The sequence below is a fragment of the Leucoraja erinacea genome, chromosome 8 (assembly GCF_028641065.1).
Source record: "Leucoraja erinacea ecotype New England chromosome 8, Leri_hhj_1, whole genome shotgun sequence".
Taxonomy (NCBI): Eukaryota; Metazoa; Chordata; class Chondrichthyes; order Rajiformes; family Rajidae; genus Leucoraja; species Leucoraja erinaceus.
The window spans coordinates 63,842,733-63,868,071 of record NC_073384.1 but is presented as its reverse complement, the minus strand read 5'-3'; the positions used below and the strand labels follow the sequence as shown (position 1 = coordinate 63,868,071).

The window sequence follows — 25,339 nt, the reverse complement described above, 5'->3', positions numbered from 1 at the left end:
TTTGCGAGATGTGCTAGTCACTTGTCAAGTGTGTGATCAAGAACTTTGTCAATTGCACACACTGTGATTATGACACCATCATATCTTGGGAACGTATCTCAAATATAAAAGCTTGCTACTCATATGCTGCACATATTTGAACCATAGAATCGTTGAAAGAGGTTTGCAAAGATGTATGTTATTTTTGATGAATGACCACAACTCATTCCTCCTGTTCTCATCAAAGTCACTGAAGACTTTGCACATTGAAGCTTAGGGCAATCAGTGTTACCTAAAGGACCTGTCCCACTGCGGCAACCTAATTTACGAGTTTAGAAGAGTTTGCGCTCGACTCAAACTCGCAGCATGGTCGAAACGTGGTCCTAGGAGGTCCTAGGAGGTCACTGGAACTCTCCGCCATGCTCGAAGGAAGTTCCCGCATACTCGCAGCTTCAGTCTGGTCGAGGAAACATTTTCAGCATGCTGAAAACTTTTCCACAAGTGAAAATTGGTTGGCATAGTTCTTTTGATCTGGTAGTGCAGTGGAGTGGGGTCGCTAGGCAGTCGAGGTAGCCGACTGCCTAGCAATCTCCTTTGCTGACCGGGCATTTTAATTGGCTCATTTGAGTTTTTAGAACCAAGGAAAACCGACAGGTAATGTTAATGCCCGCTAAACTTTATTATAAGTTGTCTGGCTTCTTAAAAGTCTCTCCACTCCTTCTCCCCTTCTCCCCCACTTCTCCCCCACATCTCTCCCCTTCTCTCCCCTTCTCTCTCCCCCTCCCCCCCCCCCCCCCCCCCCCCCCCCCCCCCCCCCCCCCCCCCCCGTGCTTTATAAAAGACTTACCGTACATTGTGCCAGCCATCTTTTACCTTCCTGTTCATTGTGGGTGTGATTTTCAGACAACGCTCCCCCGCTTTCCCTGGCCCCCGCCTTTGCGATATGTTTGTGTGTTGTGTGTGTTGACGGTCGATCCAGCTCGCGGTTTCATCGCTGATGGTCGAACCAGCTTGAGGTTTTTCAAGCGACTCAGTGCCCTCGAGCTTGAAGGTCGAAGACAGTCGCTGAAAAGTCGCGTTAGTGGGACAGGCCCTTAATTAAACGTGTAGGAAGGAACTGCAGATGCTGGTTTACACCGAAGATAGACACACAATGCTGGATTAACTGAGCAGGCCAGGCAGCATCTCTGGATAGAATGAATGGGTGATGTTTTGTGAAACAGAGATAAGGAATTGTAACGTGTGAAAATGAGACATCCATGGGGATAACAATCAAGGAAAACATAGAATAGATAATTGTTAACTAGGAGAAGATAAAAACAAAGCATACAGAGATACAATTAAATCAGGGGGACAGTCAGACTGGTTCGAGAACTAGAAAAGGGGAGGGATGGAGAGAGAGGGAAAACAAGGGTTACTTGAGGTTAGAGAAGTCAATATTCATGCTGCTGGGGTGTAAGCTGCCAAGTGAAATGTGAGGTTCTGTTCCTCCAATTTGCACTCTGACAGTGGAGGAGGCCCAGGACAGAAAGGTCAGTATGGGAATGGGAGGGGGAGTTAAAGTTTAGTCCGCCTATAGCTACCTAATCACCCGGTTGCTAAACACCTAATAGACATAGAAACATAGAAAATAGGTGCAGGAGTAGGCCATTCGGCCCTTCGAGCCTGCACCGCCATTCGATATGATCATGGCTGATCATCCAACTCATTATCCCATCCCTGCCTTCTCTCCATACCCCCTGATCCCTTTAGCCACAAGGGCCACATCTAACTCCCTCTTAAATATAGTCAATGAACTGGCCTCAACTACCTTCTGTGGCAGAGAATTCCACAGATTCACCACTCTCTGTGTAAAAAATGATTTTCTCATCTCGGTCCTAAAAGACTTCCCTCTTATCCTTAAACTGTGACCCCTAGTTCTGGACTTCCCCAACATCGGGAATAATCTTCCTGCATCTAGCTTGTCCAACCCCTTAAGAATTTTGTAAGTTTCTATAAGATCCCCCCTCAATCTTCTGAATTCCAGCATGTACAAGCCGAGTCTATCCAGTCTTTCTTCCTATGAAAGTCCTGCCATCCCTAGAATTCAACGAAAGCATTTGTGCAAATCTAAAGAAGTTGGGGGTTTATCATTACCTAACTTTATATATTACTACTGGGCAGTGCATATTAAGAACATAATATACTGGCTGGATAGTTCCACTCAGCAGTTGGAGTGGATAAGAATGGAGAAAGAGGAGTGCTATCCGCACGATATAGGAACGATCCTGCTCTCACCGATAAAATTGAATAGTATAATATATAAGAAGAACCCAATTATTCACAATATAATAAGAATTTGGAAACAAATAAAAGTATCCCTGAAATTAAATAATTTATCAGTACTAACCCCACTATTGAACAACCCCGCATTCAAACCTTCTCTCATCGACAACACATATCAACAATGGGATAGACTGGGGATTAGGAAAGTAGGGGATATGTATGAAGTGGGCAAACTGTTATCATTTCAACAATTAAAATTAAAATTTAAATTGAAGGATAATCAATATTTTAAATATATACAGGTATGTGACTTTATGAAGAAATATACACATAGATTTCAAACTATATTTTTAGATCCTTTAGAAGAAGCAATGAATATTAAGGCTGATTCACAAAAATTAATATCATACTTTTATAATAATATATTAAATAGAGAATCACCCTTAACAGAAGCATTAAGGGAAGATTGGGAACAAGAGCTAATGATAAAGATCTCGAAGGATAGATGGGAAAAGTATTTGATGAATACACATAACTGTTCTATTAATGCAAGACATAATTTAATTCAATTCAAATTATTACATAGACTATTATTCAAAAACGAGGTTGAATAAATTTTATCCAAACGTCTCTCCCAGATGCGATAAATGTTTGTTTCAAAACGCTAATATAACACACTCATTTGTAGGATGTACAAAGTTGAATAAATTTTGGAGTGATATATTTGATATATTCACAAAGATTTTCAAGTCAAGAATAGAACCCAAAACGGAATGGATTATATTTGGAATAATAGGAGAAGATACCAATTTAAATAAAGATCAAAATGTTTTTTTAAATTATGGATTAATAATTGGAAAGAAATTGATACTTAAATTTTGGAAAAATACAACCACACCAAATGTGAAAATGTGGATTAGGAATATGATGGACATAGCACGCCTTGAAGAAATGAGACTCCGACTAATAGATAAATATGACCAATTCTTCAAGAGTTGGTCTCCTTTCATCGACTTTTTGGAATCATGTGATGCAGCGGTACCGTAAGGATTGCTGATTTCAGTTAATGACGCGGATAGATCTACATCTCCGAATACAGATTTGAAAAATTCTCTTTTAAGGGGCCTTCTCTTCTATTTCTACTTTCCACTTTCTCTTCCTTTTTTTTTTTTTATATACACACTTCACGTTTTTCTACTCTCTACCATCTATTTTTCCACTTTTTCCCCTTTCTATTGTTTTCTTTTTCTTGTCCTGCTTACTTCCTTCTTATAACATAAAACTAGAGGTTGTACATAGAATGGATTACGGTATTACATAGTTGGCACCTAAAATTAGGTGCCACTGTACTGTTTTGTGCTGTATTAACTTCTAATAAAATAAACACAAAAAAAAAAAAGAAAAAAAAAAAAAAAGAAAGTCCTGCCATCCCAGGAATCAGTCTGGTGAACCTTCTCTGTACTCCCTCTATGGCAAGAATGTCTTTCTTCAGATTAGGAGACCAAAACTGTACGCAATACTCCAGGTGTGGTCTCACCAAGACCCTGTGCAACTGCAGTAGAACCTCCCAGCTCTTATACTCAAATCCTTTTGCCATGAATGCTAACATACCATTTGCTTTCTTCACTGCCTGCTGCACCTGCATTCCTACTTTCAATGACTGGTGTACCATGACACCCAGGTCTCGTTGCATCTCCCCTTTTCCTAATCGGCCACCATTCAGATAATAGTCTACTTTCCTGTTTTTGCCACCAAAGTGGATAACCTCACATTTATCCACATTATACTGCATCTGCCATCCATTTGCCCACTCACCCAACCTATCCAAGTCACCTTGCAGCCTCCTAGCATCCTCCTCACAGCTAACACTGCCCTCCAGCTTCGTGTCGTCCGCCTGCTTGTGACATTCAACTAGATTCCACATTAAACACTTGCAATTGCTAGCCAAGAAGCACAATGCAAAACAATACTACAAAGCCTGCTTTTTTTTACATTCACATTTTAATTGCCATCAGGTAATTTATTTTAATTTGTAACCAAACATTTGAAGAGACTCTTTGCCAGCCATCTTTCAAGAATGGGCAATATAACAAATTTTCAATAGCACTCTTTTTCCATAGTGTGACCCAGGTGATTTGAGAATTCAGATCTGCGATGGTCCTGTTGAGCTGCTCTTGGATAATGTCCTCAGAGTCTTGGATGTATGAGAAGAAAGACCAGGACAGCATAGAGAAAGGAACTTTGACCCACAATGTCTGTGCTGATCATGATACCAAGACCAACTCTTATATGCCTGCACGTAATCCTTATCCCTCCATTTCTTGCATGTACATGTGCCTGTCTAAGAGTCTCTTGAATGCCACACATGTGCCTTCACCCCCACCCTTGGCAGCATGTTCCAGATCCTCACCACCCTCTGTTTTAAAACAAAATACTTGCTCAGTATATCTCTATAACTTTTAAACTCTCATCGGTTGTGTGCGTGTGTGTGTGCGTCTTTATATTTTCGCAAAAACACTGCGGTAACAATAAGATTTTTACATATTCTGACATTTTTCCCTTCTAAGCAATGAGCAGCTTCATTCAAGATTTTATGCTTTAATTCATGACTCATTGCTGATTAAAGTTTAAAAAAAACCCAACTTCCTTTTAAAACGACCAGCTTCCACTGATGACATCACAATGAGTTGGGCGGGCACAATGGCTCGGCTTGGAGCCCGTTTCACACACAGAATATTTCAAGAGCTTCTAGTGACAACAGGGGGACGGCTGCATTTCAAGAGCATTCCTCAAACGCTTCACCACCTACCCAACGGTCGACCTGCTTCATTCTCACTGCTTGATGCACTCCTTGATGCTTCATTTCGACTTCGCGATCTTTAAAGATATGACGTCAAAATGAGGTGGGCGGGCACCATGGGTCAGGTCGGCGCCTGTTTCACACACGCCCGCACGTGGCCTCGCTCGAGTCCTCAGGTCCATGCCCAGCCGCAACCTCGCTCGGGGTCCACATCCGCCCACGGCCTCGCTCGGGTCCACGCCCGGCCGCAGCCTGGTGCCTGGTGGAGAGGCTGCTGCCGCGGGCCGAGCCCGGCAACTGGGCCTGGGCTGGAGCCGAGTCTGTAGCTGGAGTGAAGGCCGAGCCCGTGGCTTGGGATGGGGCCATGACCAGGGCCGAGAAAGAAGCCGCAGGTAGAACCAAGGACGAGCCTGGGTCCGAGGTCAGGGACAAGCCCAGAGATGAAGTAGTGATGAGCCCAGAGATGAAGTTGGGGCCTGGACTGGAGCCCACGCAGTAGCCGAGCTGACGGCTGCAGTCCACAGGACTGATACTCTCTTCCCCGGCCCAGCATCTGTTTGCAGAGTCTACGCCCAGCATGCATCTTGCCTTCTTGCCACCACAGTCAGTGTCCCGCCCTCCAGTCTCCCCTCACCCGTCTCATGGATCTACGGTGCTCCATCAGCCCCCGGTCTCACAGTTCTCGCCGGGAAGGATGGGAATGAAAGCCTGTACCGTACGCATGCGGGTCGCATTTGCAAACCTACCTTTATATACGGGGACTATGCTTAACCTGCTCCAGTGCTGATTTTATTAGACGCCAGTTAAACTTGATTAGTTGTACTTACATATGTATTTGTAGTTACGTTATTTTCTTAAGAGGAAAGATGTAGACCTACTCTACCTAATACTAACACACATATGTTACACACCATATGATCTATAATCCAGTCCGGGTTTTGCCTTATAGTCGCCATATATTACTAACGCTTTCAAACACCAGTCGGTTAGTCGGGATGTAGTCACAGTGACAACATGCAATATAAAGGGCCTGTCCCACGAGCATGGGACTCCATGCGGCAAGGGCGACCGATCGTGGTTGCTTGAGCCGTACGGCCTCGTGGGGCCGGTCCCACTTCGATCGCCAGAGCCGTATGGAGTTGTGCGGAGCTTGTCCCGACATCGCGCTGGGCTCCGAAAAACTGACCGTGTTCAAAAATTCCGCACGGCAACGGCCTGCTGGCCCACAGCCGCCTCGACGCTGTACGCACCGCCTCGACGGACGTGCGCAGTGTCTCAACGCCGTATGCAACGTCTTGACGCCGTACGTCACGCGCGAACTTCCCGCGGACTTCGCTCGAACCTCGCGTCACTCACCCGACCTCCGTGGAGCCCCTGCTTCCGGTTTGGTCGCGCTCGCCGCATGCAGGCACATGCTGGTGGGACCGGCCCTGTACGGGGATCACTCGACCTCCGCGTGGCCCCCGCTTCCGGTTTGGTCGCGTTGCCGCATGCAGGTTGCATGCTCTTGGGACAGGCCCTTAACTTATGTACTACATGCCAATAAACCTGTTGGCCCTCTACGCAGGGATTCTCCCCCTCTACATTTGGGACCCGGGGTGGAGGGTATTGCACTGAGGTGTTCCCTGCAACCTGTTTCTCTCGCAGTTCACAGACTCGCCAGCCGCCTGCCACTTTTGCTGGCTGGAAGAATCTGTATCACATGTACATGGAGTGCGTGAGGCTGCAGCCACTGTTTGAATACCTAAAGGGGCTGCTCCTTGTCTTCTGGCTGCATTTTTCACCCACCATCCTCATCTTTGAATACCCCGTGCTGTGCGTAGGGCAGAGGGTAGGGCTGAAGATGTCCTGGTTGGGTCGCTCCTGGGCCTGGTCAAGCTGACCATCAGGGCGCCAGACGGTGGAGGGCTCTACCCGAGCCGGCTGCCTGCCCCTTTTCCGGGGATACGTCCGTGCCCCGGTGTGGTTAGAAAGGGAATACGCCCTGTCTATGGGCACCCTGAGGGGGTTCCGGGACCGCTGGGCTCCGCAGGGTGTAGAATGTATCCTCAATAAGGATTGTATCATAATTGTATAATAGTTTATTATGGATATACGTTTATTGTATTATGGTGGTGGGCTCTGGCTTGTTTTATTGTAGTGTACATATTATTTTTTAATAATTGAATACATTTTTTGATAAAAAAAAATAAAAAAAAATTAATCTGTTGGATCGTTACTTGGAGTGTTTGTTATTAGCTCTACAGACCCCCTCCCTCGCCCTCTCTACCTCCCTCCACCTACCCCTCCCTCTCTACCCCCCCCTCTCTTCCCCCCTCCCTCTCTCTCTACCCTCCCTCCTCTCTACCCCCCCTCCCTCTCTACCCCCATCCCTCTCTCCCGCTCCCCCCTCTACTCCCCTCCCTCTCTACCCCCCGCCCTCTCTACCACCCCTCCTTCTTTACCGGCCTTCCCTCTCTAACCCCCTCCCTCTCTAGGGAGTGGTGAATATTGGGACTTATGGGTGAGTGGTAGAGTATTGCGTTTGGGGACCAGCGTTCCCCTGCGTCCCACTTGGCCTAGTCTCCTTTACACTTTGCCCCTTTTACATCAAAACTATGTCCTCTAGTATTTGAGATTTGCATCCTGGAAAATAAATTCTGTTTGTCTACCCTGTCAATGCCTCTCATAATTTTATATACCTATCAGGTCTACCGTCAACTTCTTGCATTCCCTAGGGAAAACAGAAAACATCCAAGTCAGTCCAATCTCTCCTTGTAGCTAATGTTCCCTAATCCATGTATCATTCTAGTAAACCTCACCTGCACCCTCTCAGAAGCTTCCAATACCTCCCAAAATGGGGTGACCAGAACTGCACACAATACTCCAAATGGAGCTTTACCAAAGACCAAACGTCCTGCGTCATGACTTTGGGACTCTTATACTCAATTCTCAATCTTAATCAATTTTCCCTCTCCTTTTGTCTTCCTTTTGTCTTCCTTTACCAAATTGTGAAATGTTACTATATCTTAATTTTACTGCTTTTTTTGGTAATTCTGTAATCGTTTTTCATTGATATCACTATCTACCTTCTCTTGATAGCCATAGCTGGGCCATTTTTTGTTTTCGCTTTTTATTGAATCACTAAAAGTCAGTTGTTAGATAGTTTGTATATGACTTGCCATCTATCACAGGTTTTCTCCCTCAATAGAATAATATGTACTAATTTATTTTTCATATGATTGTACATACAAAGAAGCTAGGGAGAGGGTCGGGATGGTAACAGAGGTTGATGAGAATTCTATTATTTTCTGCAAGGATATCTGTTAAATGTTGATAAATATGCAGTTTTCCCAATCAGATTGTTTACATTCATGAACATGATCAAAGATGAATGGTGAGAAGGCCACACAAAACTTGACAGATCTTTAGGATAAATTTTAGGAAAAATAGTTTTGAAGTAAGTATACCCTTAACCTTTCTCTGTGGTTTACTTATCAAACTTTCAGATCATAAGAGAATAATTAGGCTAACTTTGCCTCTCACTGTTGGCTACACTCTAAAAGATTGGTCCTTACGCAAAATGTATTTTTGGTTAGTTTGATGATTTAATGGGTACATATATAAATGTTTTTATAGTTTTAATTTACAAACCAAAAAAATATAACATGATAATCGCACTTCTTTCAACAGAATTGAAATCATTAATAAAAATACATCTGGATTAGAAGCACGCTTGCAAATTGCAAAAGAGTCAAGTTATCCGAAAGATAGGTTAACAGAAGAGCTCCTGCTGCCACAAGAAGAAACCTCCCATTTTAAGCACATTTCAGGTCTGAAACTTGTCAAAATAAATTTGTTAGCTATCACGGATATCTCCGCTTCAACCCCTTACTTAGTGTTTTAATCATTTGCTTTCCATCAGACAAGTGTAACATTGAAATTTTAAGTTGTTAATTTTCATTGATTTTTGAAACTTTTTAAGGTATATTAATCCTCTAGCCTTGTTTGAATAACCTGGTTTGGAAAAATCCTTGCTGCAGATGTATCATGCCAGCAAATTCTTGTAAATGACTGAAGATGACTACTAGGGGATATGCAAGATTAATTCTACCTCCAGTTCACTGTTCCCCATGAGGAATGTTTTCCTGAAGTTTTCCAATGCTACCATACTCCTGTTGTATCCAGCAGGAGAAAGTCAACATTTGGAGGATTGCATAGCACCAGTTGTAGTGTACAATTCCAGTGAAAATGGAATTGGGGACGTACTGCTGTTTTCCCCTTTCTAAAGTACATATTTTATTTAGAAATGCTCTTATGCCAAATGTCAGTGACCGTTATTTAAACAACAAAATCACAAGAGTTTTGGTTCTTGCCAGCATTTAATGAACAGTATCAGCACAGACCTTGATACCCATCAGACATCACTCCTACAAATAATAGAAAAATACCCCTGCATCCTCTAAACAGTACATGTCTCATGAACAAGAAGCAGTAGGAGTGTTTTTAAGATGAATATGGTATTTAATTTTTTAAAATTTGTACACAGGCCTGACATTTGAGGAATCAGTAAATGTGGCGGATCTATGTAAACATCTGAGGAAACTGGAAAGTAGGCTCAAGGACGCAAAAGTGAACAAAGAAACAAAATATGTGTCAGTCCAGATCAAAACAAAAATAACCCAAGAAATCAGTCAAAAAATGCAACAATGGGAAGAACTAGTCACGACAAATGAGCAATTAAAACTCAGGTAAACAACAAGATTTGAATTGTTTTCATATAATTGCTATAAGATCAGTTATATTGCTGATGCTTTATATAATATTACAGGTACTCGAAACTGAAGATAATAGCAGATGCGGTTGCTACTTGGGGATATTCAGATAAAAGTATTTCTCTCACTGAATTCATTTTGCCAAGTCTGACAAAAGCAAAATCTCTGAAAGGTACAGATTTTTTTTAAATTGTAGTTCTATTTCAATCTAATGTAGGATTTTTTTTAAACATAGGTATCATAAATGGAAAGTATTTTTTGCTTTGGACATAATTAGGAAATTGGGTGCAAATTGCATTCAAAATGTTGCTAATTAGGTTAAGTTTTTTTTAATTAATTCATGTGATCATATTTACTATCTTCCAAGAACAAACTTTGGTCAGCATAATAAAAATAAGTTTAAACAAATTATTGTCATATTAAATAATTTATTTCTACAATGAAAATGTGCTCAGGAAAAAATAAGTGCTTTAAATATGATTTTTGCTTCCTGAAATTATCTACATTACAGAATTCTAAATTACATTTAAACTATTCTGGTTCATTTCCTAATTGTTGTAAAATTATGTTTTGGCGGATGTAAGAACGGCAACCGCGTTTTTGTGACCTTTTTTATTTCAGAAATAACTCTTTGGTTTACAGGTCCTCACAAACACGTCTGACCACAACGATGGTCAGCTACACAACTGTGGCGCAAAAGCGAAACTGCGCGAAAACAGCAGCCCCTCCCGAGTCACGTGACCGCGACTTCCAAACGCCAGGTTCAATACCAGCGTGCGCCAGCAGGCACCGCTACATGGCCCCCCCCAGAATCCGCGGTACGGAAACGCACGGGTAACCAGACGGTTCGACCGGAACACGTAGTCCGAGGTCGCGGGGCGAGCGTAACAGTAGGGACCGGCAAAACAGAACCGGAGGTACGTGCGTAACAGAGGGGACCGGTGAAACATAATGGGGTAGCAGGTGCAGAGGGCGGCAAAACGGCCGGCGGACATCCTCTATGCCACGGAGTGGCCACCGCCACCGGGCTATCCTCGTCGACGTGGGCTGGCTTACGGCGGCTGACGGAGACAAACTCCTCCCTGCCACCCATGTCGAATGTGAACGTCGAGGTACCAGTCCTCAGCACCCTGTACGGACCTTCTTACACCCGCTGTAACGGCAAGCGGTGAGCATCCCTACGAAGGAAAACATAAGCACAATCCCGTAACATAGTAAGCACATGCGCCGCGGGCAACCCGTATTGGAAAGTGGGAACCGGGACCAACGCGTGGGTTCGCTCGCGAAGGTCAGCTAGCACCGCCGAATCCGGGACCTCCTGATCACGGGTGGCGGGCAGAAAATCCCCAGGTACCCGCAAAGCTGAGCCATAAACCAGCTCGGCCGAGGAGGCGTCGAGGTCCTCCTTAGGTGTAGTTCTGATGCCTAGGAGAACCCAGGGCAACTGGTCAACCCAATCGGGGCCAGTGAACCGGGCCTTCAACGTCGACTTAAGGTGTCTTTGGAACCGCTTGACTAAACCGTTCAACTCCGGATGATACGCGGTGGTCTGGTGCAGCTTTGCGCCGTACAGCTGCGCCATTCCACACCACAGGGAGGACATGAACTGGGCCCCATGATGGTAGTAATATCTGAAGGGACCCCGAAACGAGCGATCCAATTGGAGACAATAGCGCGTGCACAAGCCTCAGCGGAGGTATCAGTCAACGGTATTGCCTTTGCCCACCTGGTGAACCTATCCACGATGGTTAGCAAGTGAGTAGCCCCGCACGAACACGGCAAGGGACCCACCAGGTCTACATGGATGTGCAGGAACCTGCCGTCTGGACCAGCGAAATCCTGTACGGGCGTGCGCACATGCCTCTGCACCTTGGCAGTCTGACAGGGGATACAAGTGCGGGCCCATGCTGCGACCTGCTTTCGTAACCCGTGCCAGACGAACTTGGACGCGACCAGGGCAGAGGTGGCCCGAATGGACGGGTGAGCTAGGCTGTGGATAGTGTCGAAAATCCGACGCCTCTAGGCAATCGGGACAATGGGGCGGGCTTTGCACTGTCGAGACATCGCAAAGGACCCGCACGCCGGCGGTGCCGCAAGGCACCTCAGCCAACTTGAGGCCCGATTCAGCATTGTGGTAATCCCCCATGCCGGCATCAGCCCATTGGGCAGCAGCCAGCTCCGCGTAATCCACACCTAGGCTTAAAGCGGAAACCTCAGGGGCCGCCTGACGGGACAGCGCGTTGGCCACGACGTTCAGCCTCCCTGCCACATGCCGAATGTCAGAAGTGAACTCGGATATGTAGGCGAGGTGCCGTTGTTGCCTGGCGGACCAGGGGTCGGACACCTTATTTAAAGCGAATGTGAGTGGCTTGTGGTCTGTGAATGCGGTAAGCGCGTGGCCCTCCAGGAAATAACGGAAATGGCAGATCGCTAGGCAAAGCGCGAGGATCTCCCGATCGAAAGCGCTGTACTTGAAAGGGCCCCGCAGCTGCCTGCTGAAAAACGCCAGCGGCTACCTACCCGCGGCTCGAGGCCAGCACCCACCGTGATGTCAGATGCGTCCACGGTGAGGGCCGTTAGGGCCAATGCCCTAGGGTGTACCAGCATGGTGGCATTGGCCAACGCTGTCTTAGCCCCCTCGAAAGCTATCCCAGCCTCCTTGGACCAAACCAGGTCCTTAGGCTTGCCTGCTAGACACTAGAACAATGGCCGCATGATGGCGGCTACTGACGGGACAAATCGGTGGTAGAAATTGACCATTCCGATAAATTCTTGCAGGCGCTTGACGAAGAGTGGCCTCGGGAAGCGACGGATTGCGTTGACCTTTTCAGGCAGTGGCTGCGCGCCGTGGCAAGTAATGCTATGACCTAAAAAGGAGATGGAGCACAATCCGAACTGGCACTTCGCAGGGTTAATCACCAACCCGTGCTTACGCAGCCGTTCGAAGAGCAGGCGGAGGTGTTTAACGTGTTCAGCCTGCGAGCTGCTGGCCACCAGAATATCATCGAGATAGGTGAATATGAACCGCCAACCCCGACCGACCTGATCCATTAACCTTTGGAACGCTTGAGCGGCGTTCTACAGGCCAAAAGGCATTCTTAGCCATTCGGAAAGGCCGAAAGGGTTGATGGTGGCCGTTTTAGGGACGTCGTCGGGATGGACCGGAATCTGGTTATACCCACGGACAAGGTCGATCTTCGAGAAGAAGGAGGCGCCCTCCAAATGAGCCGAGAAATCTTGGATGTTCGGGACTGGGTACCGATCTGCCGTGGTTACGGCGTTGAGACGCCTATAATCACCGCAAGGTCTCCAACCCCCGGACGCTTTGGGCACCATGTGCAGCGGGGAAGCCCAAGGGCTATCCGACCGCCGGACAATCCCCATGTCCTCCATAAGTTGGAACTCATCTCGTGTGATGCACAGTTTATCGGGCGGGAGGCGGCGCGCGCTGGCGTGAACAGGTGGGCCCTCGGTGGGAATGTGGTGGACCACGCCATGACGGGGCACGGCCCCGTCGAACCGGGGCGTGAGCAACCCTGGGAATTCAGTGAGAAGGGCTACGAAAGGTTGCTGGATCTCAGCTACCTCGTCGAGTTGCTGTTGGGGCGTGAACGAGTTGCGCCGTTTGGCGAGGCACAGGTCTGACACTGGAACCATTCGCCCACCTCGCACATCGACTAACGGAGAACACGCGCAAGAAATCGGCCCCCAATATCGGCTGGGCGACATCAGCAATGGTGAACTTCCACCTATACGGGTGGTAGTCAAAATTTAAGTCCAGGTTCCGCGTACCGTAAGTGCGAATGTCGCTCCCGTTGACGGCCGAGAGGACGGGTTCTACCTTACCGACGCGGGTATCACGGGCAGTCGATGGCAGGATGCTGGCTATGGCACCGTAGTCGACCAGGAAATGATGGCCGGAGTGGCTATCACGGACGTAGAGGCGTTTGTTTGGGCCGATCGCGTTCACCTCTATGGACAATCAGCCGAGGCATTTCCCTGACACGAACAGGGGCTTCGGCATCTTCGGGCTTCCACGCCGTAGCGGAGATGGTAGTAGCACCAACGTCGTCGGCTGTACACCTCCGGTAGCGGCGATGCTTCAGTGCTGGGCTGGTCCTGCTCTTCCTCCCGATGTCATCTCGGTTGCACCCACGCTGTGGCGGTGGAGCGGGTGAAGGCACAAACGTCCCGCCCTCTGTGGGGTCCACAACTCGTCAGCTCTCTGTGAGGTGCTGGGGATTCCTGAAATCAGCCCCGGCGAGCATCAGGCGAACTTCGTCTGGCATCTGCTCTAGGAATGCCTGTTCGAAGAACAGACACGGGCAGTGCCCAGTCCATCAGGGCCAGCATCTTTGCCATGATGGTGGATGACCAGTCACCGACACTGTCCATGTGCAGGATCTTTGCCGCCCTGACTCTACGGCTGAGACCGAAGGTATGGAGTAGCAGGGCCTTCAAACCTTCGTGTTTTGCGATCGTCGGCAGGTCTTTGATGTATGGCAACAGCCTCGAGGCACAGTCCTGCGGCAGAGCTCCTATCAAATGAAAATACATCGTGTCGTCTGCAATAATGCGGTGCAGGTGAAACTGTGCCTCAATGTGGGCGAACCACACCTGAGATTGGTCTGGCCAAAACTAAGGTAATTTGAAGCCTGGTGAGCCCTGCCTCTTGCCAGCCGATTCTGCGGGAACGTAGTCCTCCTGCATGATCTTCTTTGTCTAATGACGGCTAATCAGGTCAGGGTCACCAATTTGGTGGATGTAAGAACGGCAACAAAGTTTTTGTGAACTTATTTATTTTAGAAATAACTCTTTGGTTTACAGGTCCTCACAAACACGTCTGACCACAATGGTGGTCAGCTACACAACTGTGGCGCAAAAGTGAAACTGCGCAAAAACAGCTGCCCCTCCCGAGTCACATGACCGCGGCTTCCGAACGCCGGGTTCGATACCTGCGTGCGCCAGCAGGCGGCGCTACAATGTCATAATCTGTAAAAATTCCTAAAACATTACTGTAACCTGTTTATTCAATATAGATAAGCTCAACGTGAAGACCCTTTTCCAAAACAAATGAACAAAATTTGTCAGCCACTTTATTTCATTTTGGAGTAATGTCATATTTGCGGCCAGAACCACCTTTAGATCAAAATAATTTTAAATCAGGAAGATTCACATTTTACTTAATGTAATTGGAATTTAAAATGTCTCACATTTGGCAGTGATATGACACCCAGATCCATTGGAAAAACAGTTATAAATCAATGTAAAGGCTTCTCCTGTGCTGTATAGAATGTGATTTTTTTTTTAATGAATTGTTGTATTTTCACTGTGTAATTCACTAGAACTGAATTTTCACAGCATTGCTGTTCATTTTGCAGTGTCTGGACATTTTTTTTACAGCAGATGGCACCACTTGTCTAGCCATTCTGGCTATTCACTCAGCAATTGGAATATCCTTTTGCAACTTCCTCAATTTCCTGCTACCTTTAGCACCATCATTAAATTTGAATTTGTGGCGTTCTCTTTTTATCTAGAGTGAATGGCGCATGTACTGTACATGGTCTGAAACTTTGAAATTGATCTGTTATTTCTTGTTGTCTACTATCCGTGTTAATATGCTTCCTCAGCCCCATTTGTCCTTATTTTATGTTTTGAGTTATATGTTGTCAAATTGCTTTTAAAAAGCCGCAATCAATGTGTATTGGACATTTTATTACAGTTTTGATCCTGTTTCAATTTACTAAGATGTTGATTATTGTGCTTCAATGAAATTGACAAATGGTTAGTTTCTTTTTTTGAACTATTTAAAATGAACTTACTCTTATGGGCAGGAATATTTGAAAATCACTCTGATGTTAAATATATCAAGAAATACTTTTAGGTGCAGAAATAATTACAATTTGCAATACTTCCCTCTTGCACTGATTTGACGATGATTTTATATTTGGCAACATCATTAGTCAGAGTAATAAAAGGTGAATTAAAAGATTATAATCGATTAAAGAATCTGTTTATGTGGATGAAAAAATTCACAAATGCAGGTAAAGTTTAACATCCCATTTGTAATGGAGTAGGCATGGACCTGCATGTCATCAATCATTCAGAATACAGAAATTCCACTATTTGAATGCACTTTGCAAATAAACAGAATTATGAGGTATATGAGTAGATAACTATGATTTTCATAGTTAGGTTCAGCAACTTATTTGCCAGAAGGATCTAAAACCCTTCATCCGATGAGCGGAAAATTTTATGGTTTAATTGATAAAATATGAAATAGCTTGGAACATTACCAGACCCATCATCACAGCATTTGAAATTTAACTTGGTAAATAACATAAAATAATATTTCTTATGTCACAGTATTCCATAGTAAATCAATGCATTTTGCTCTGATGCAGAAGTTGATCAACTTTGGCCTGGGGTATTTGATGATGATAATCCTGGCAATATTGATGAAGCTGCATACCTGTTGGAGTATGTTGAGAGGTAAGCTAAAGAAAATCTGAGTGGTATTCACTTCTCAGAAATCTCCCTATGAGTTTTAATCGATCACCGGGTTGTTTATTCAGATAACTTTGAAGTGATTAGAAACAGGGAAAGAAAGTATATCTTGAGCTTCTGAGTAGTCATTCTCTGTGTGCTGCTGTCTCAAAAATTGAACTTAACCAAAGTATTGGATTAGGCAAGACCACTTAAAGGGTAGCCAATGAGGGTAAGCATCAAGTGGAATACTTTAATATTTGTAGCTGCCGTTGACTTATTCATGTTTTCATTGTTTACATTTTCATTCATTAAAGACTGATACGGCACATGGGTAATGTAAATTTTGTGTTTTTAATATTGTCTTCACGGTAAAGATGTGAAAGGATTAATGTAAGCTAAGACATAACAACAGTGCTGTGATTACACAACAGTTCTCTTTAGTTAAAGGGGTTATTTTGTTTATTATTGTCACATGTGTCAAGGTACAGTGAAAAGCTTTTATTTCCATGCTGTGGCTCCATCTGGTGGTTAGGCCAGTTATAGATCGAACCCTCGTTAGTTGAACTGGAACAGGCTTATGGCGGGAAGATGATGTCATGAGTCACGGTGTGCCTAACTGCAACTGCAAGGACTCAGTTAGTGCTCGTTCTCAGCACGTAAGTGTCTGACTCTGTATCTGCCAATAAAGATAACTTTTTTCTTTTTCTTAACGTGTTCTTTTGGATTTTCACGATGGATGCAGCCGACAACCTACCTCAGCAACCCGAAGCAGCCAACAGACCGGCTCAACAGAATGCCGTTTCTCTCAAACTGCCCGTGTTCTGGACATCGCAGCCCCAGGTGTGGTTCCAGCAGGCTGAGGCCCAGTTCCATATTCAACGCATTACAGCCGATGACAGAAAGTATTATTATGTGGTCAGCGCGCTGGATCAGGACAGGGCCGGTCGCGTTGTACATTACCTTCGCCAGCCGACAGCTGCCGACAAGTACGAGGACCTCAAGGATCTCCTGCGTACCTTTGGTCTTAGCCGCTGCGATTGGGTAGTGAGGCTCATGCACATGGGAGGTCTCGGTGATCGCAAGCCGTCCCTGTTAACGAGCGAGATGCTCACCTTGATGAATGGTCATCAGCCCTGTCTTCATTTTGAGCAAGCTTTTCCTCGAGCAGATGCCCGAGGACATCCGACTACTCCTCGCGGGTGAGAATTTTGACGATCCCCTGCAGCTGCCTGAGCGGACGAGCTGTGACAGATCAAACAGCTGCGTGATGTTGCTATCGATCGGGTGTCGGCGGTGCTATGTTGGGCCCGGCAGCCAGTTCCTCCCTCCACTGGGTGTTCGGCTGTGAAGCCGGGCACGAGCAACGCCGGTAAGGAGACTGCTTCTATCACCAGTGCTGGGGTTCGGAGGCCCGCCGATGTCGCCTACCCTGCATGTTTCTGGGAAACGCCACAGCTGGCCGCCAGTAATGGCTGCTGCGGGCGGCCTGAAACATCACCTCTACACCTAGGACCGTCATTCAGGGCGGCCTTTCCTCATCGACACAGGCACAGATGTCAGCATTTTGCCCCAGTTGGGACTCGACACTCGTTCTGGTAAGCGGGGGCCTTCCCTTACCGCAGTTAATGGCAGCTCCATCCAGACGTAAGGATTTTGCACGGTCCCTCTCATCTTCGGCTCCTGCCATTTTACTTGGACTTTTACCATTGCTGATGTCTTCCAGCTGTTCCTCCGGGGTCAATCCTTGGTGGTAGATGTGAGGGGGGAACCGCCTCGTTCATCTGCCTGTTCGTTTTGTTACTCCGGTTGTGGGGGGGGTGGTTAGGTGATTGGGCCACTTATAGATCGAACCCTCGTTAGTAGAACTGGAACGGGCACATGACTGCGTTTGGCGGGAAGATGACGTCATGAGTCACGGGTGTGCCCAACTGCAACTGCAAGGACTCAGTTAGTGCTCACTCTCAGTATGCGAGTGTCTGACCCGGTATCTGCAAATAAAGATCACTTTATTCTTAACGTGTGTCTCGCCATAAAGCTATCCAGTCAAAAAAAAGACTATGATTACAATCAAGCCATCTATGTTGCACAAAGAATAAAGGGTACAACATTTAGTGCAAGATAAAATCCGATTTGAGGATAGGTCTCTAATGAGGTAGATGAGAGGTCAGGACCACAGTATACCGATGAGACTGTTCAGTTTCCTGATAACATCTGGGAAAAACTTTCCCTGTATCTGGAGGTATGCATTTTCAGACATCTGTACCACTTGCCTGATGGGAGAGGGAGTGACCGGGGTGAGCCTGCACCTTGATAATGCTAGTGACCTTGCCCTGGCAGCATGAAATGTAGATAGAGTCAATGGAAGGGAGGCTGGTTTGCATGATGGTCTGGGCAAATGTGCATCCTTTGCAGTTGCCAGCCATTTATTTGGAATATTTTATGGCCCCAAGTTTCCTTTATCCTTCTCCTTTTTCTATTCCATCTCGATACGATACAATATGATAGAGCTTTATTTATCACAGGAGGGAAATTTACATGGGATACAGCCTGATCCAGCCATTTGGATTCAGAATTTGCTTGGTAGAAGGAGTCTGATGGTAGTAGCGCAGAGATGTTTTTAGATGGAAGGCCTGTAACCAGTGATATGCCACTGGGATTCGTACTGAGTTCACTGGTGTTTCTCATCTTTGCTAATAATTTAAATGAGAATGTATAATGGTTACTGCATTTTGTGGATGACACCAAAATTAATGATATAGTGGGCATTGAAGATGGCTATCTAAAATTAGAACGAAATCTAGGTCAATTGGGAAAGTGGGGAAAGGAATGATAGATGGAACTTAACTTGGACGAGTGTGAAGTATTTTATTTTTATGTTAAACCAGGGCAGGACATGCACAGTAAATGGCAGGGGCTTGGAGAGTGCTTTAGTGCAGATAAATCAAGGAGTACAAGTAAGTAGTTCCTTGAAAGTGGTATCATAGATGGGCAGGGTGGTGAAGAAGGCATTTGGCAAACATACCTTCACCAGTCAGAGCATCGAGTATAAGGGTTGTGATAGCATGTCACAGCTGTGTGAGATAAGGTTGATACTGCACGTGGAGAGCTGTGTTATAGGAAATATGTCATTAAGCTATGTAAGGTGCAGAAAAGATTCACAGGAACATTACTGGACATAGATAGAAACATAGAAAATAGGTGCAGGAGTAGGCCACTGGCGACTCTCGGCAAAAGATCCCAGGACTCCGCAATGTTAAAGTCAGTGCCGCCTGCGGCTAGAAGCTCCGCAAACCACAGCTCCACAGTGTTAATCAGCAGGCCCAACACTCCGGAGCTCCAACACATGCGATCTCCGGCAAGACATCATCCTGCTCCGTGATGGAATTCAGTGCTGCGCCGCTGCTGAAGCAGGAAAGGCCGCGCCAATCCAGTTGGTAGGCCGCGAGGGTTGGGGGGGGAGGGTGAAGATGCAACTCGGAGAAAAGACGCATCTCCATCCAGGTAAGTGACTGGGAAACGGTTTCCCCCTATTCCTCCCCCCTCCACCCCCCCCCCACCCCCCCATACATAAAAAAAGACTAAGAAACCTTTAAAAACATACTTTTAGACACACTAAAAATAACAAAAAGGGTGAAAGGACTGACAACTGCAGGCGAGGCTGCCACACTCGGTGGCGCCACCCGAAGGATTACCAGATATTTGGATAGGTTCATGGATAAAAAAGGTTTAAGGGGATATGGGTCAAACACGAGCAACTTGGTTGGCATGGAGGGCCTTTTTCTGTGCTGTAAAAACTGAGATTACAGTACAGATTCTTGAAGCACTTTTCACATCCTGCATCTGAGTTTGTCAAAGTTTGACAGATATCTTTGTTCTTTGTTCTTGTTCTCCTTCTGTCTTAACCAATTAGTAATTTTGCAGTTGATATTCGTTTTGGAAAAAGTATAACTATGGTAGTCTCATCTATTTTAATATCTTTGACAAAAACTATTAGGTCTTTGTGTAAATGGGAAATTGTCTTTTACTATTACTTGTTTTAATTCCATTTATTTATATTGAATGCACTAAAATGTGTAATTTGACTTTTTAATTCCCTTTAATCATTGATATTTTAATCTCTGCCCAGAGAAAATGCTTATTAAGTGCTTATTTATCAATTCTCCCATTTCTTTATTCATTATAACTTTGAACACATTGGTGCTGGGCCCATTGCTGTTTGCCATCTATATCAATGATTTGATTAGAATGTACAAAGCGTGTTTAGTAGGTTTGCAGATGACACTAAAGTAGATGATATTGTAGACGGTGAAAATTGTTATCAAGAATTATAGACCAATAAGCGTAACATCTGTGGTAGAAAAGAGATCTTGATCAGCTGGACGTGGGCCAAGTCAAGTCAAGTCAAGTCAAGTCAAGTTTATTTGTCACATACACATACGAGATGTGCAGTGAAATGAAAGTGGCAATGCTCGCGGACTTTTGTGCAAATGACAAACAACAAAAACAACCAAACAAATTATAAACACAATCATACCACACATATTCTTTTACATAATAAATAATGGAAGGAAAAACGTTCAGTAGAGTTAGTCCCTGGTGAGATAGGCGTTTACAGTCCGAATTGCCTCTGGGAAGAAACTCCTTCTCAACCTCTCCGTTCTCACCGCATGGCAACAGAGGCGTTTGCCTGACCGTAGCAGCTGGAACAGTCCGTTGCAGGGGTGGAAGGGGTCTCCCATGATTTTATTTGCTCTGGAGTTGCACCTCCTGTTGTATAGTTCCTGCAGGGGGGTGAGTGAAGTTCCCATAGTGCGTTCGGCCGAACACACTACTCTCTGCAGAGCCTTCTTGTCCTGGGCAGAGCAATTCCCAAACCAGATGGTAATGTTCCCGGACAAGATGCTTTCCACCGCCGCTTCGTAGAAGCACTGGAGGATCCTCGGAGACACTCTGAATTTCCTCAAGGAATAGCTAATGAAATTTAACTTGGGTAAATGTGAGATGGTGCATTTTGGAAAGTCAATCCAGGGCAGGATCTTCACAATGAACGGTAAGGCCCTGGGAAGTGTTGCGGAACAAAGGGATCTAAAAATACAAGTAGATAGACACAAAAAACTAGAGTAACTCAGCGGCTCTGACAGCATCTCTGGAGAAAAGGAATAGGTGACGTTTTGGATCAAGACACTTCTTCAGGCATACAAGTATATAGTTCCATGAACGTGGTATCACAGGTAGAGAGATAGATAGTCCTACAGCATAGAAACAACGTTCAACCTAACTTGCCCAAGTTTTAGATTGTGCATCTTTGACTGAAACTGTTCAACAGCTAAAGTCCACTACCTGCTGTCTTGATCTGCTGCCCACAAGCTTCTTTAAAAATATTTTTAACAGTGTTGCACCAGAAGTACTGAACATAGTAAACACTTCCCTTCAATCGGGGCATTTTCCCGAAGCCTTAACAACAGCAGTGATCAAGCCCCTATTGAAGAAGCCTAATTTGGATTCCTCAGCTATGAGCAACTACAGGCCCATATCTATTTTAGCATTTTTGGCAAAGATTATTGAAAGGGTAGTTTACCAACAAATTTACTGCTTTATGACCCAAAACAATATTTTTAATGTTTTCCAGTCGGGATTTCGGCCACATCACAGCACCGAGACTGCACTCACTAAGGTCCTAAATGACATACATCTAAACAGTGATGCATCAAAAGCTTCAGTTTTGGTACTTCTAGATCTCAGTGCTGCTTTTGATACGGTGGACCACAACATACTGCTTGGCAGACTGGAGAAGTGGGTGGGACTCTCATAGCAAAAGGATTTGAGTATAGGAGCAGGGAGGTTCTACTGCAGTTGTACAGGGTCTTGGTGAGACCACACCTGGAGTATTGCGTACAGTTTTGGTCTCCTAATCTGAAGAAAGACATTCTTGCCATAGAGGGAGTACAGAGAAGGTTCACCAGACTGATTCCTGGGATGTCAGGACTTTCATATGAAGAAAGACTGGATAGACTCGGTTTGTACTCGCTAGAATTTAGAAGATTGAGGGGGGATCTTATAGAAACTTACAAAATTCTTAAGGGATTGGACAGGCTAGATGCAGGAAGATTGTTCCCGATGTTGGGGAAGTCCAGAACAAGGGGTCATAGTTTAAGGATAAGGGGGAAATCTTTTAGGACCGAGATGAGGAAAACTTTTTTCACATAGAGAGTGGTGAATCTCTGGAATTCTCTGCCGCAGAAGGTAGTTGAGGCCAGTTCATTGGCTATATTTAAGAGGGAGTTAGATGTGGCCCTTGTGGCTAAAGGGATCAGGGGGTATGGAGAGAAGGCAGGAACAGGATACTGGATGATCAGCCATGATCATATTGAATGGCGGTGCAGGCTCGAAGGGCCGAATGGCCTACTCCTGCACCTATTTTCTATGTTTCTCTGGTTCTGTGCTGGACTGGTTCAAATCTTACTTGAAAGATCGGGATTATTTTGTTTCCCTTGGTAATTTTGAATTGTACAAAACTCACAGAACGTACAGAACGTACAAAACTCACATGCGGGGTTCGTCAGGGCTCCATTCTTGGACCCATTTTGTTCAACATTTATATGCTCCCCCTAGCTCAGATCATAGAGCATTTTAACATATCCTACCACACTTATGCCGATGACACACAACTATATATCGCAGTGTCACCACATGACCATAGTCCCCTACACTCACTGAGCCAGTGTGTCAAACATATCAATGAGTGGATGAACCAGAACTTCCTCCAGCTCAATGCAAATAAGACAGAAATTATTGTCTTTGGTCCCAAAAAAACAAGGCTAGAGGTGAGTGCTCAACTCGACTCAATTGCACTGAAAACCACAGACAAAGCCAGAAATCTTGGTGTAGTTATGGACTCGGATTTGAATTTTAACAGCCATATAAAGACCATTACCAGATCTGCCTATTACCATCTAAAAAATATTGCAAGAATCAAGGGATTTCTGTCCAAAGAAGACATTGAAAAACTTGTTCATGCATATATTTTTAGTAGGTTGGATTATTGTAATGGCATCTTTACAGGTCTCAATAAAAAATCAATTAAACAACTGTAGCTTATCCAAAATGCCGCTGCCAGAGTCTTGACCAACACCAAGAAAATGGACCACATTACACCTGTCCTTAAATCTTTGCACTGACTCCCTGCGTGTAAGAGGATAGATTTTAAAATTCTGTTACTGACCTACAAGGCATTAAATGGTCTAGGTCCAAAATACATCTCTGACCTACTTGTTGTATATGAGGTGCCTAGACTCCTCAGGTCTTCAGGGACAGGTTTACTCTGTGTTCCCAGTGTTAGAACTAAAAAGGCTGAAGCAGCATTCGGGTTTTATGCTCCACACCTGTGGAACAAGCTCCCTGAACACCTGAGGTGTGCACAGACTGTAAGCGCATTTAAATCAGGCCTAAAAACACTGTTTACTATAGCTTGTCCATAACCCGACATGCAGGTAATCTTAACCGTCTAATTTTAAACCTTTTATGTGCTTTTTAAAATCGTTTTGTTTCATTGACGTTGTTTTATTATTCATACATTTGTCGTATTGCTTATTTTGCAATTTTTAATTATTGACTATTTTATTTTTTCTTTCCTGTAAAGCACCTTGAATTGCTGTTTGCACGAATGGTGCTATACAAATAAACTTGCCTTGCCCAAGATGTCCCATCTACACTAGTCCTACCTGCCCACATTTGGCCCATATCCTTCAAAATGTTTCCTATCTATGTACCTGTCCAAATGTCTTTTAAATGTTGTTATAGTTAGATAGAGTGGTGAACAATGCTTTTGACACATTTGCCTTCAGCAAGTATGGAAGTAAGTACATAAGTTGCGTAGTGTTGTTATAGTTGTACAAGATGTTGGTGAGGCAGCACTTGGAATATTGTGTTTAGTTTTGGTCACCCTGCTACAGGCAAGATAAGTCAAATCAAGTCACGTCAAGAGAGTTTATTGTCATGTGTCCCAGATAGGACAATGAAATTCTTGCTTGCTGCAGCACAACAGTATTGTAAGCATAAATACAGAACAGTTCAGTGTGTCTATATAGCATAGACCATATATATACACACATAAATAAACAGATAAAGTACAATAAGCTGTTATAGTACATAGTTTGTTTGATGGTGAGTTTAATAGCCTGATGGCTGTGGGGAAGAAGTTGTTCCTGAACCTGGATGTACTAGATTTCAGGCTCCTGTACCTTCTACCTGATGGCAGCGGAGAGATGAGTGTGTGGCCAGGATGGTGTGGGTCCTTGATGATGTTGGCAGCCTTTTTGAGGCAGCGACTGCGATTGATCCCTTCGATGGTGGGGAGGTCAGAGCCGATGATGGACTGGGCAGTGGTCACAACTTTCTGCATTCTTTTCCGCTCCTGGACGCTCAAGTTGGCGAACCAAGCCACGATGCAACCAGTCAGTATGCTCTCTACTGTGCACCTGTAGAAGTTCGAGAGAGTCCTCTTTGACATACCAACTCTCCGTAATCTTCTCAGGAAGTAGAGGCGCTGATGTGCTTTCTCTATAATTGCATCAGTGTGCTGGGACCAGGAAAGATCTTCGGAAATATGCACGCCCAGGAATTTGAAGTTCTTGACCCTTTACACCAACTGGATTGTGGGTCCCTATCCTACCCCTTCCAAAGTCCACAGTCAGTTCCTTGGTTTTGCTGGTGTTGAGAGCCAGGTTATGGTGCTGGCACCATTTGGTCAATCTCACTTCTATACTCTGACTCGTCACCATCAGTGATTCGTCCCACAACAGTAGTGACGTCGGCGAACTTGATGATGGAGTTTGCACTATGTCCAGCTACACAGTTATGAGTATAGAGTGAGTACGGCAGGGGGCTGAGCATGCAGCTTTGAGGTGCTCCCGTGCTGAGTGTTATCGAGGATGACACGTTTCCACCAATACGGACAGACTGTGGTCTGTGGACGAGGAAGTCGAGGATCCAATTGCAGAGGGATGCACAAAGACCCAGATCCGTGAGCTTGGTAACCAGCTTGGAGGGGATG

At 45.1% G+C, this 25,339-nt stretch overlaps 1 protein-coding gene across 2 annotated transcripts in view; it reads left to right on the top strand.

Moving 5' to 3' along the window:
• The window catches only part of LOC129699776 (clathrin heavy chain linker domain-containing protein 1-like), a 64,055-nt gene that overhangs the window by 5,464 nt on the left and 33,252 nt on the right, over positions 1–25,339 (top strand). For both annotated transcript variants that reach the window (XM_055639848.1, XM_055639847.1), the window contains exons 4-7: positions 8,717–8,856; positions 9,573–9,774; positions 9,855–9,970; positions 16,203–16,290. In XM_055639848.1, coding sequence (XP_055495823.1) covers positions 8,717–8,856; positions 9,573–9,774; positions 9,855–9,970; positions 16,203–16,290 — 546 coding nt within the window. The remainder of the gene's footprint in view (positions 1–8,716; positions 8,857–9,572; positions 9,775–9,854; positions 9,971–16,202; positions 16,291–25,339) is intronic.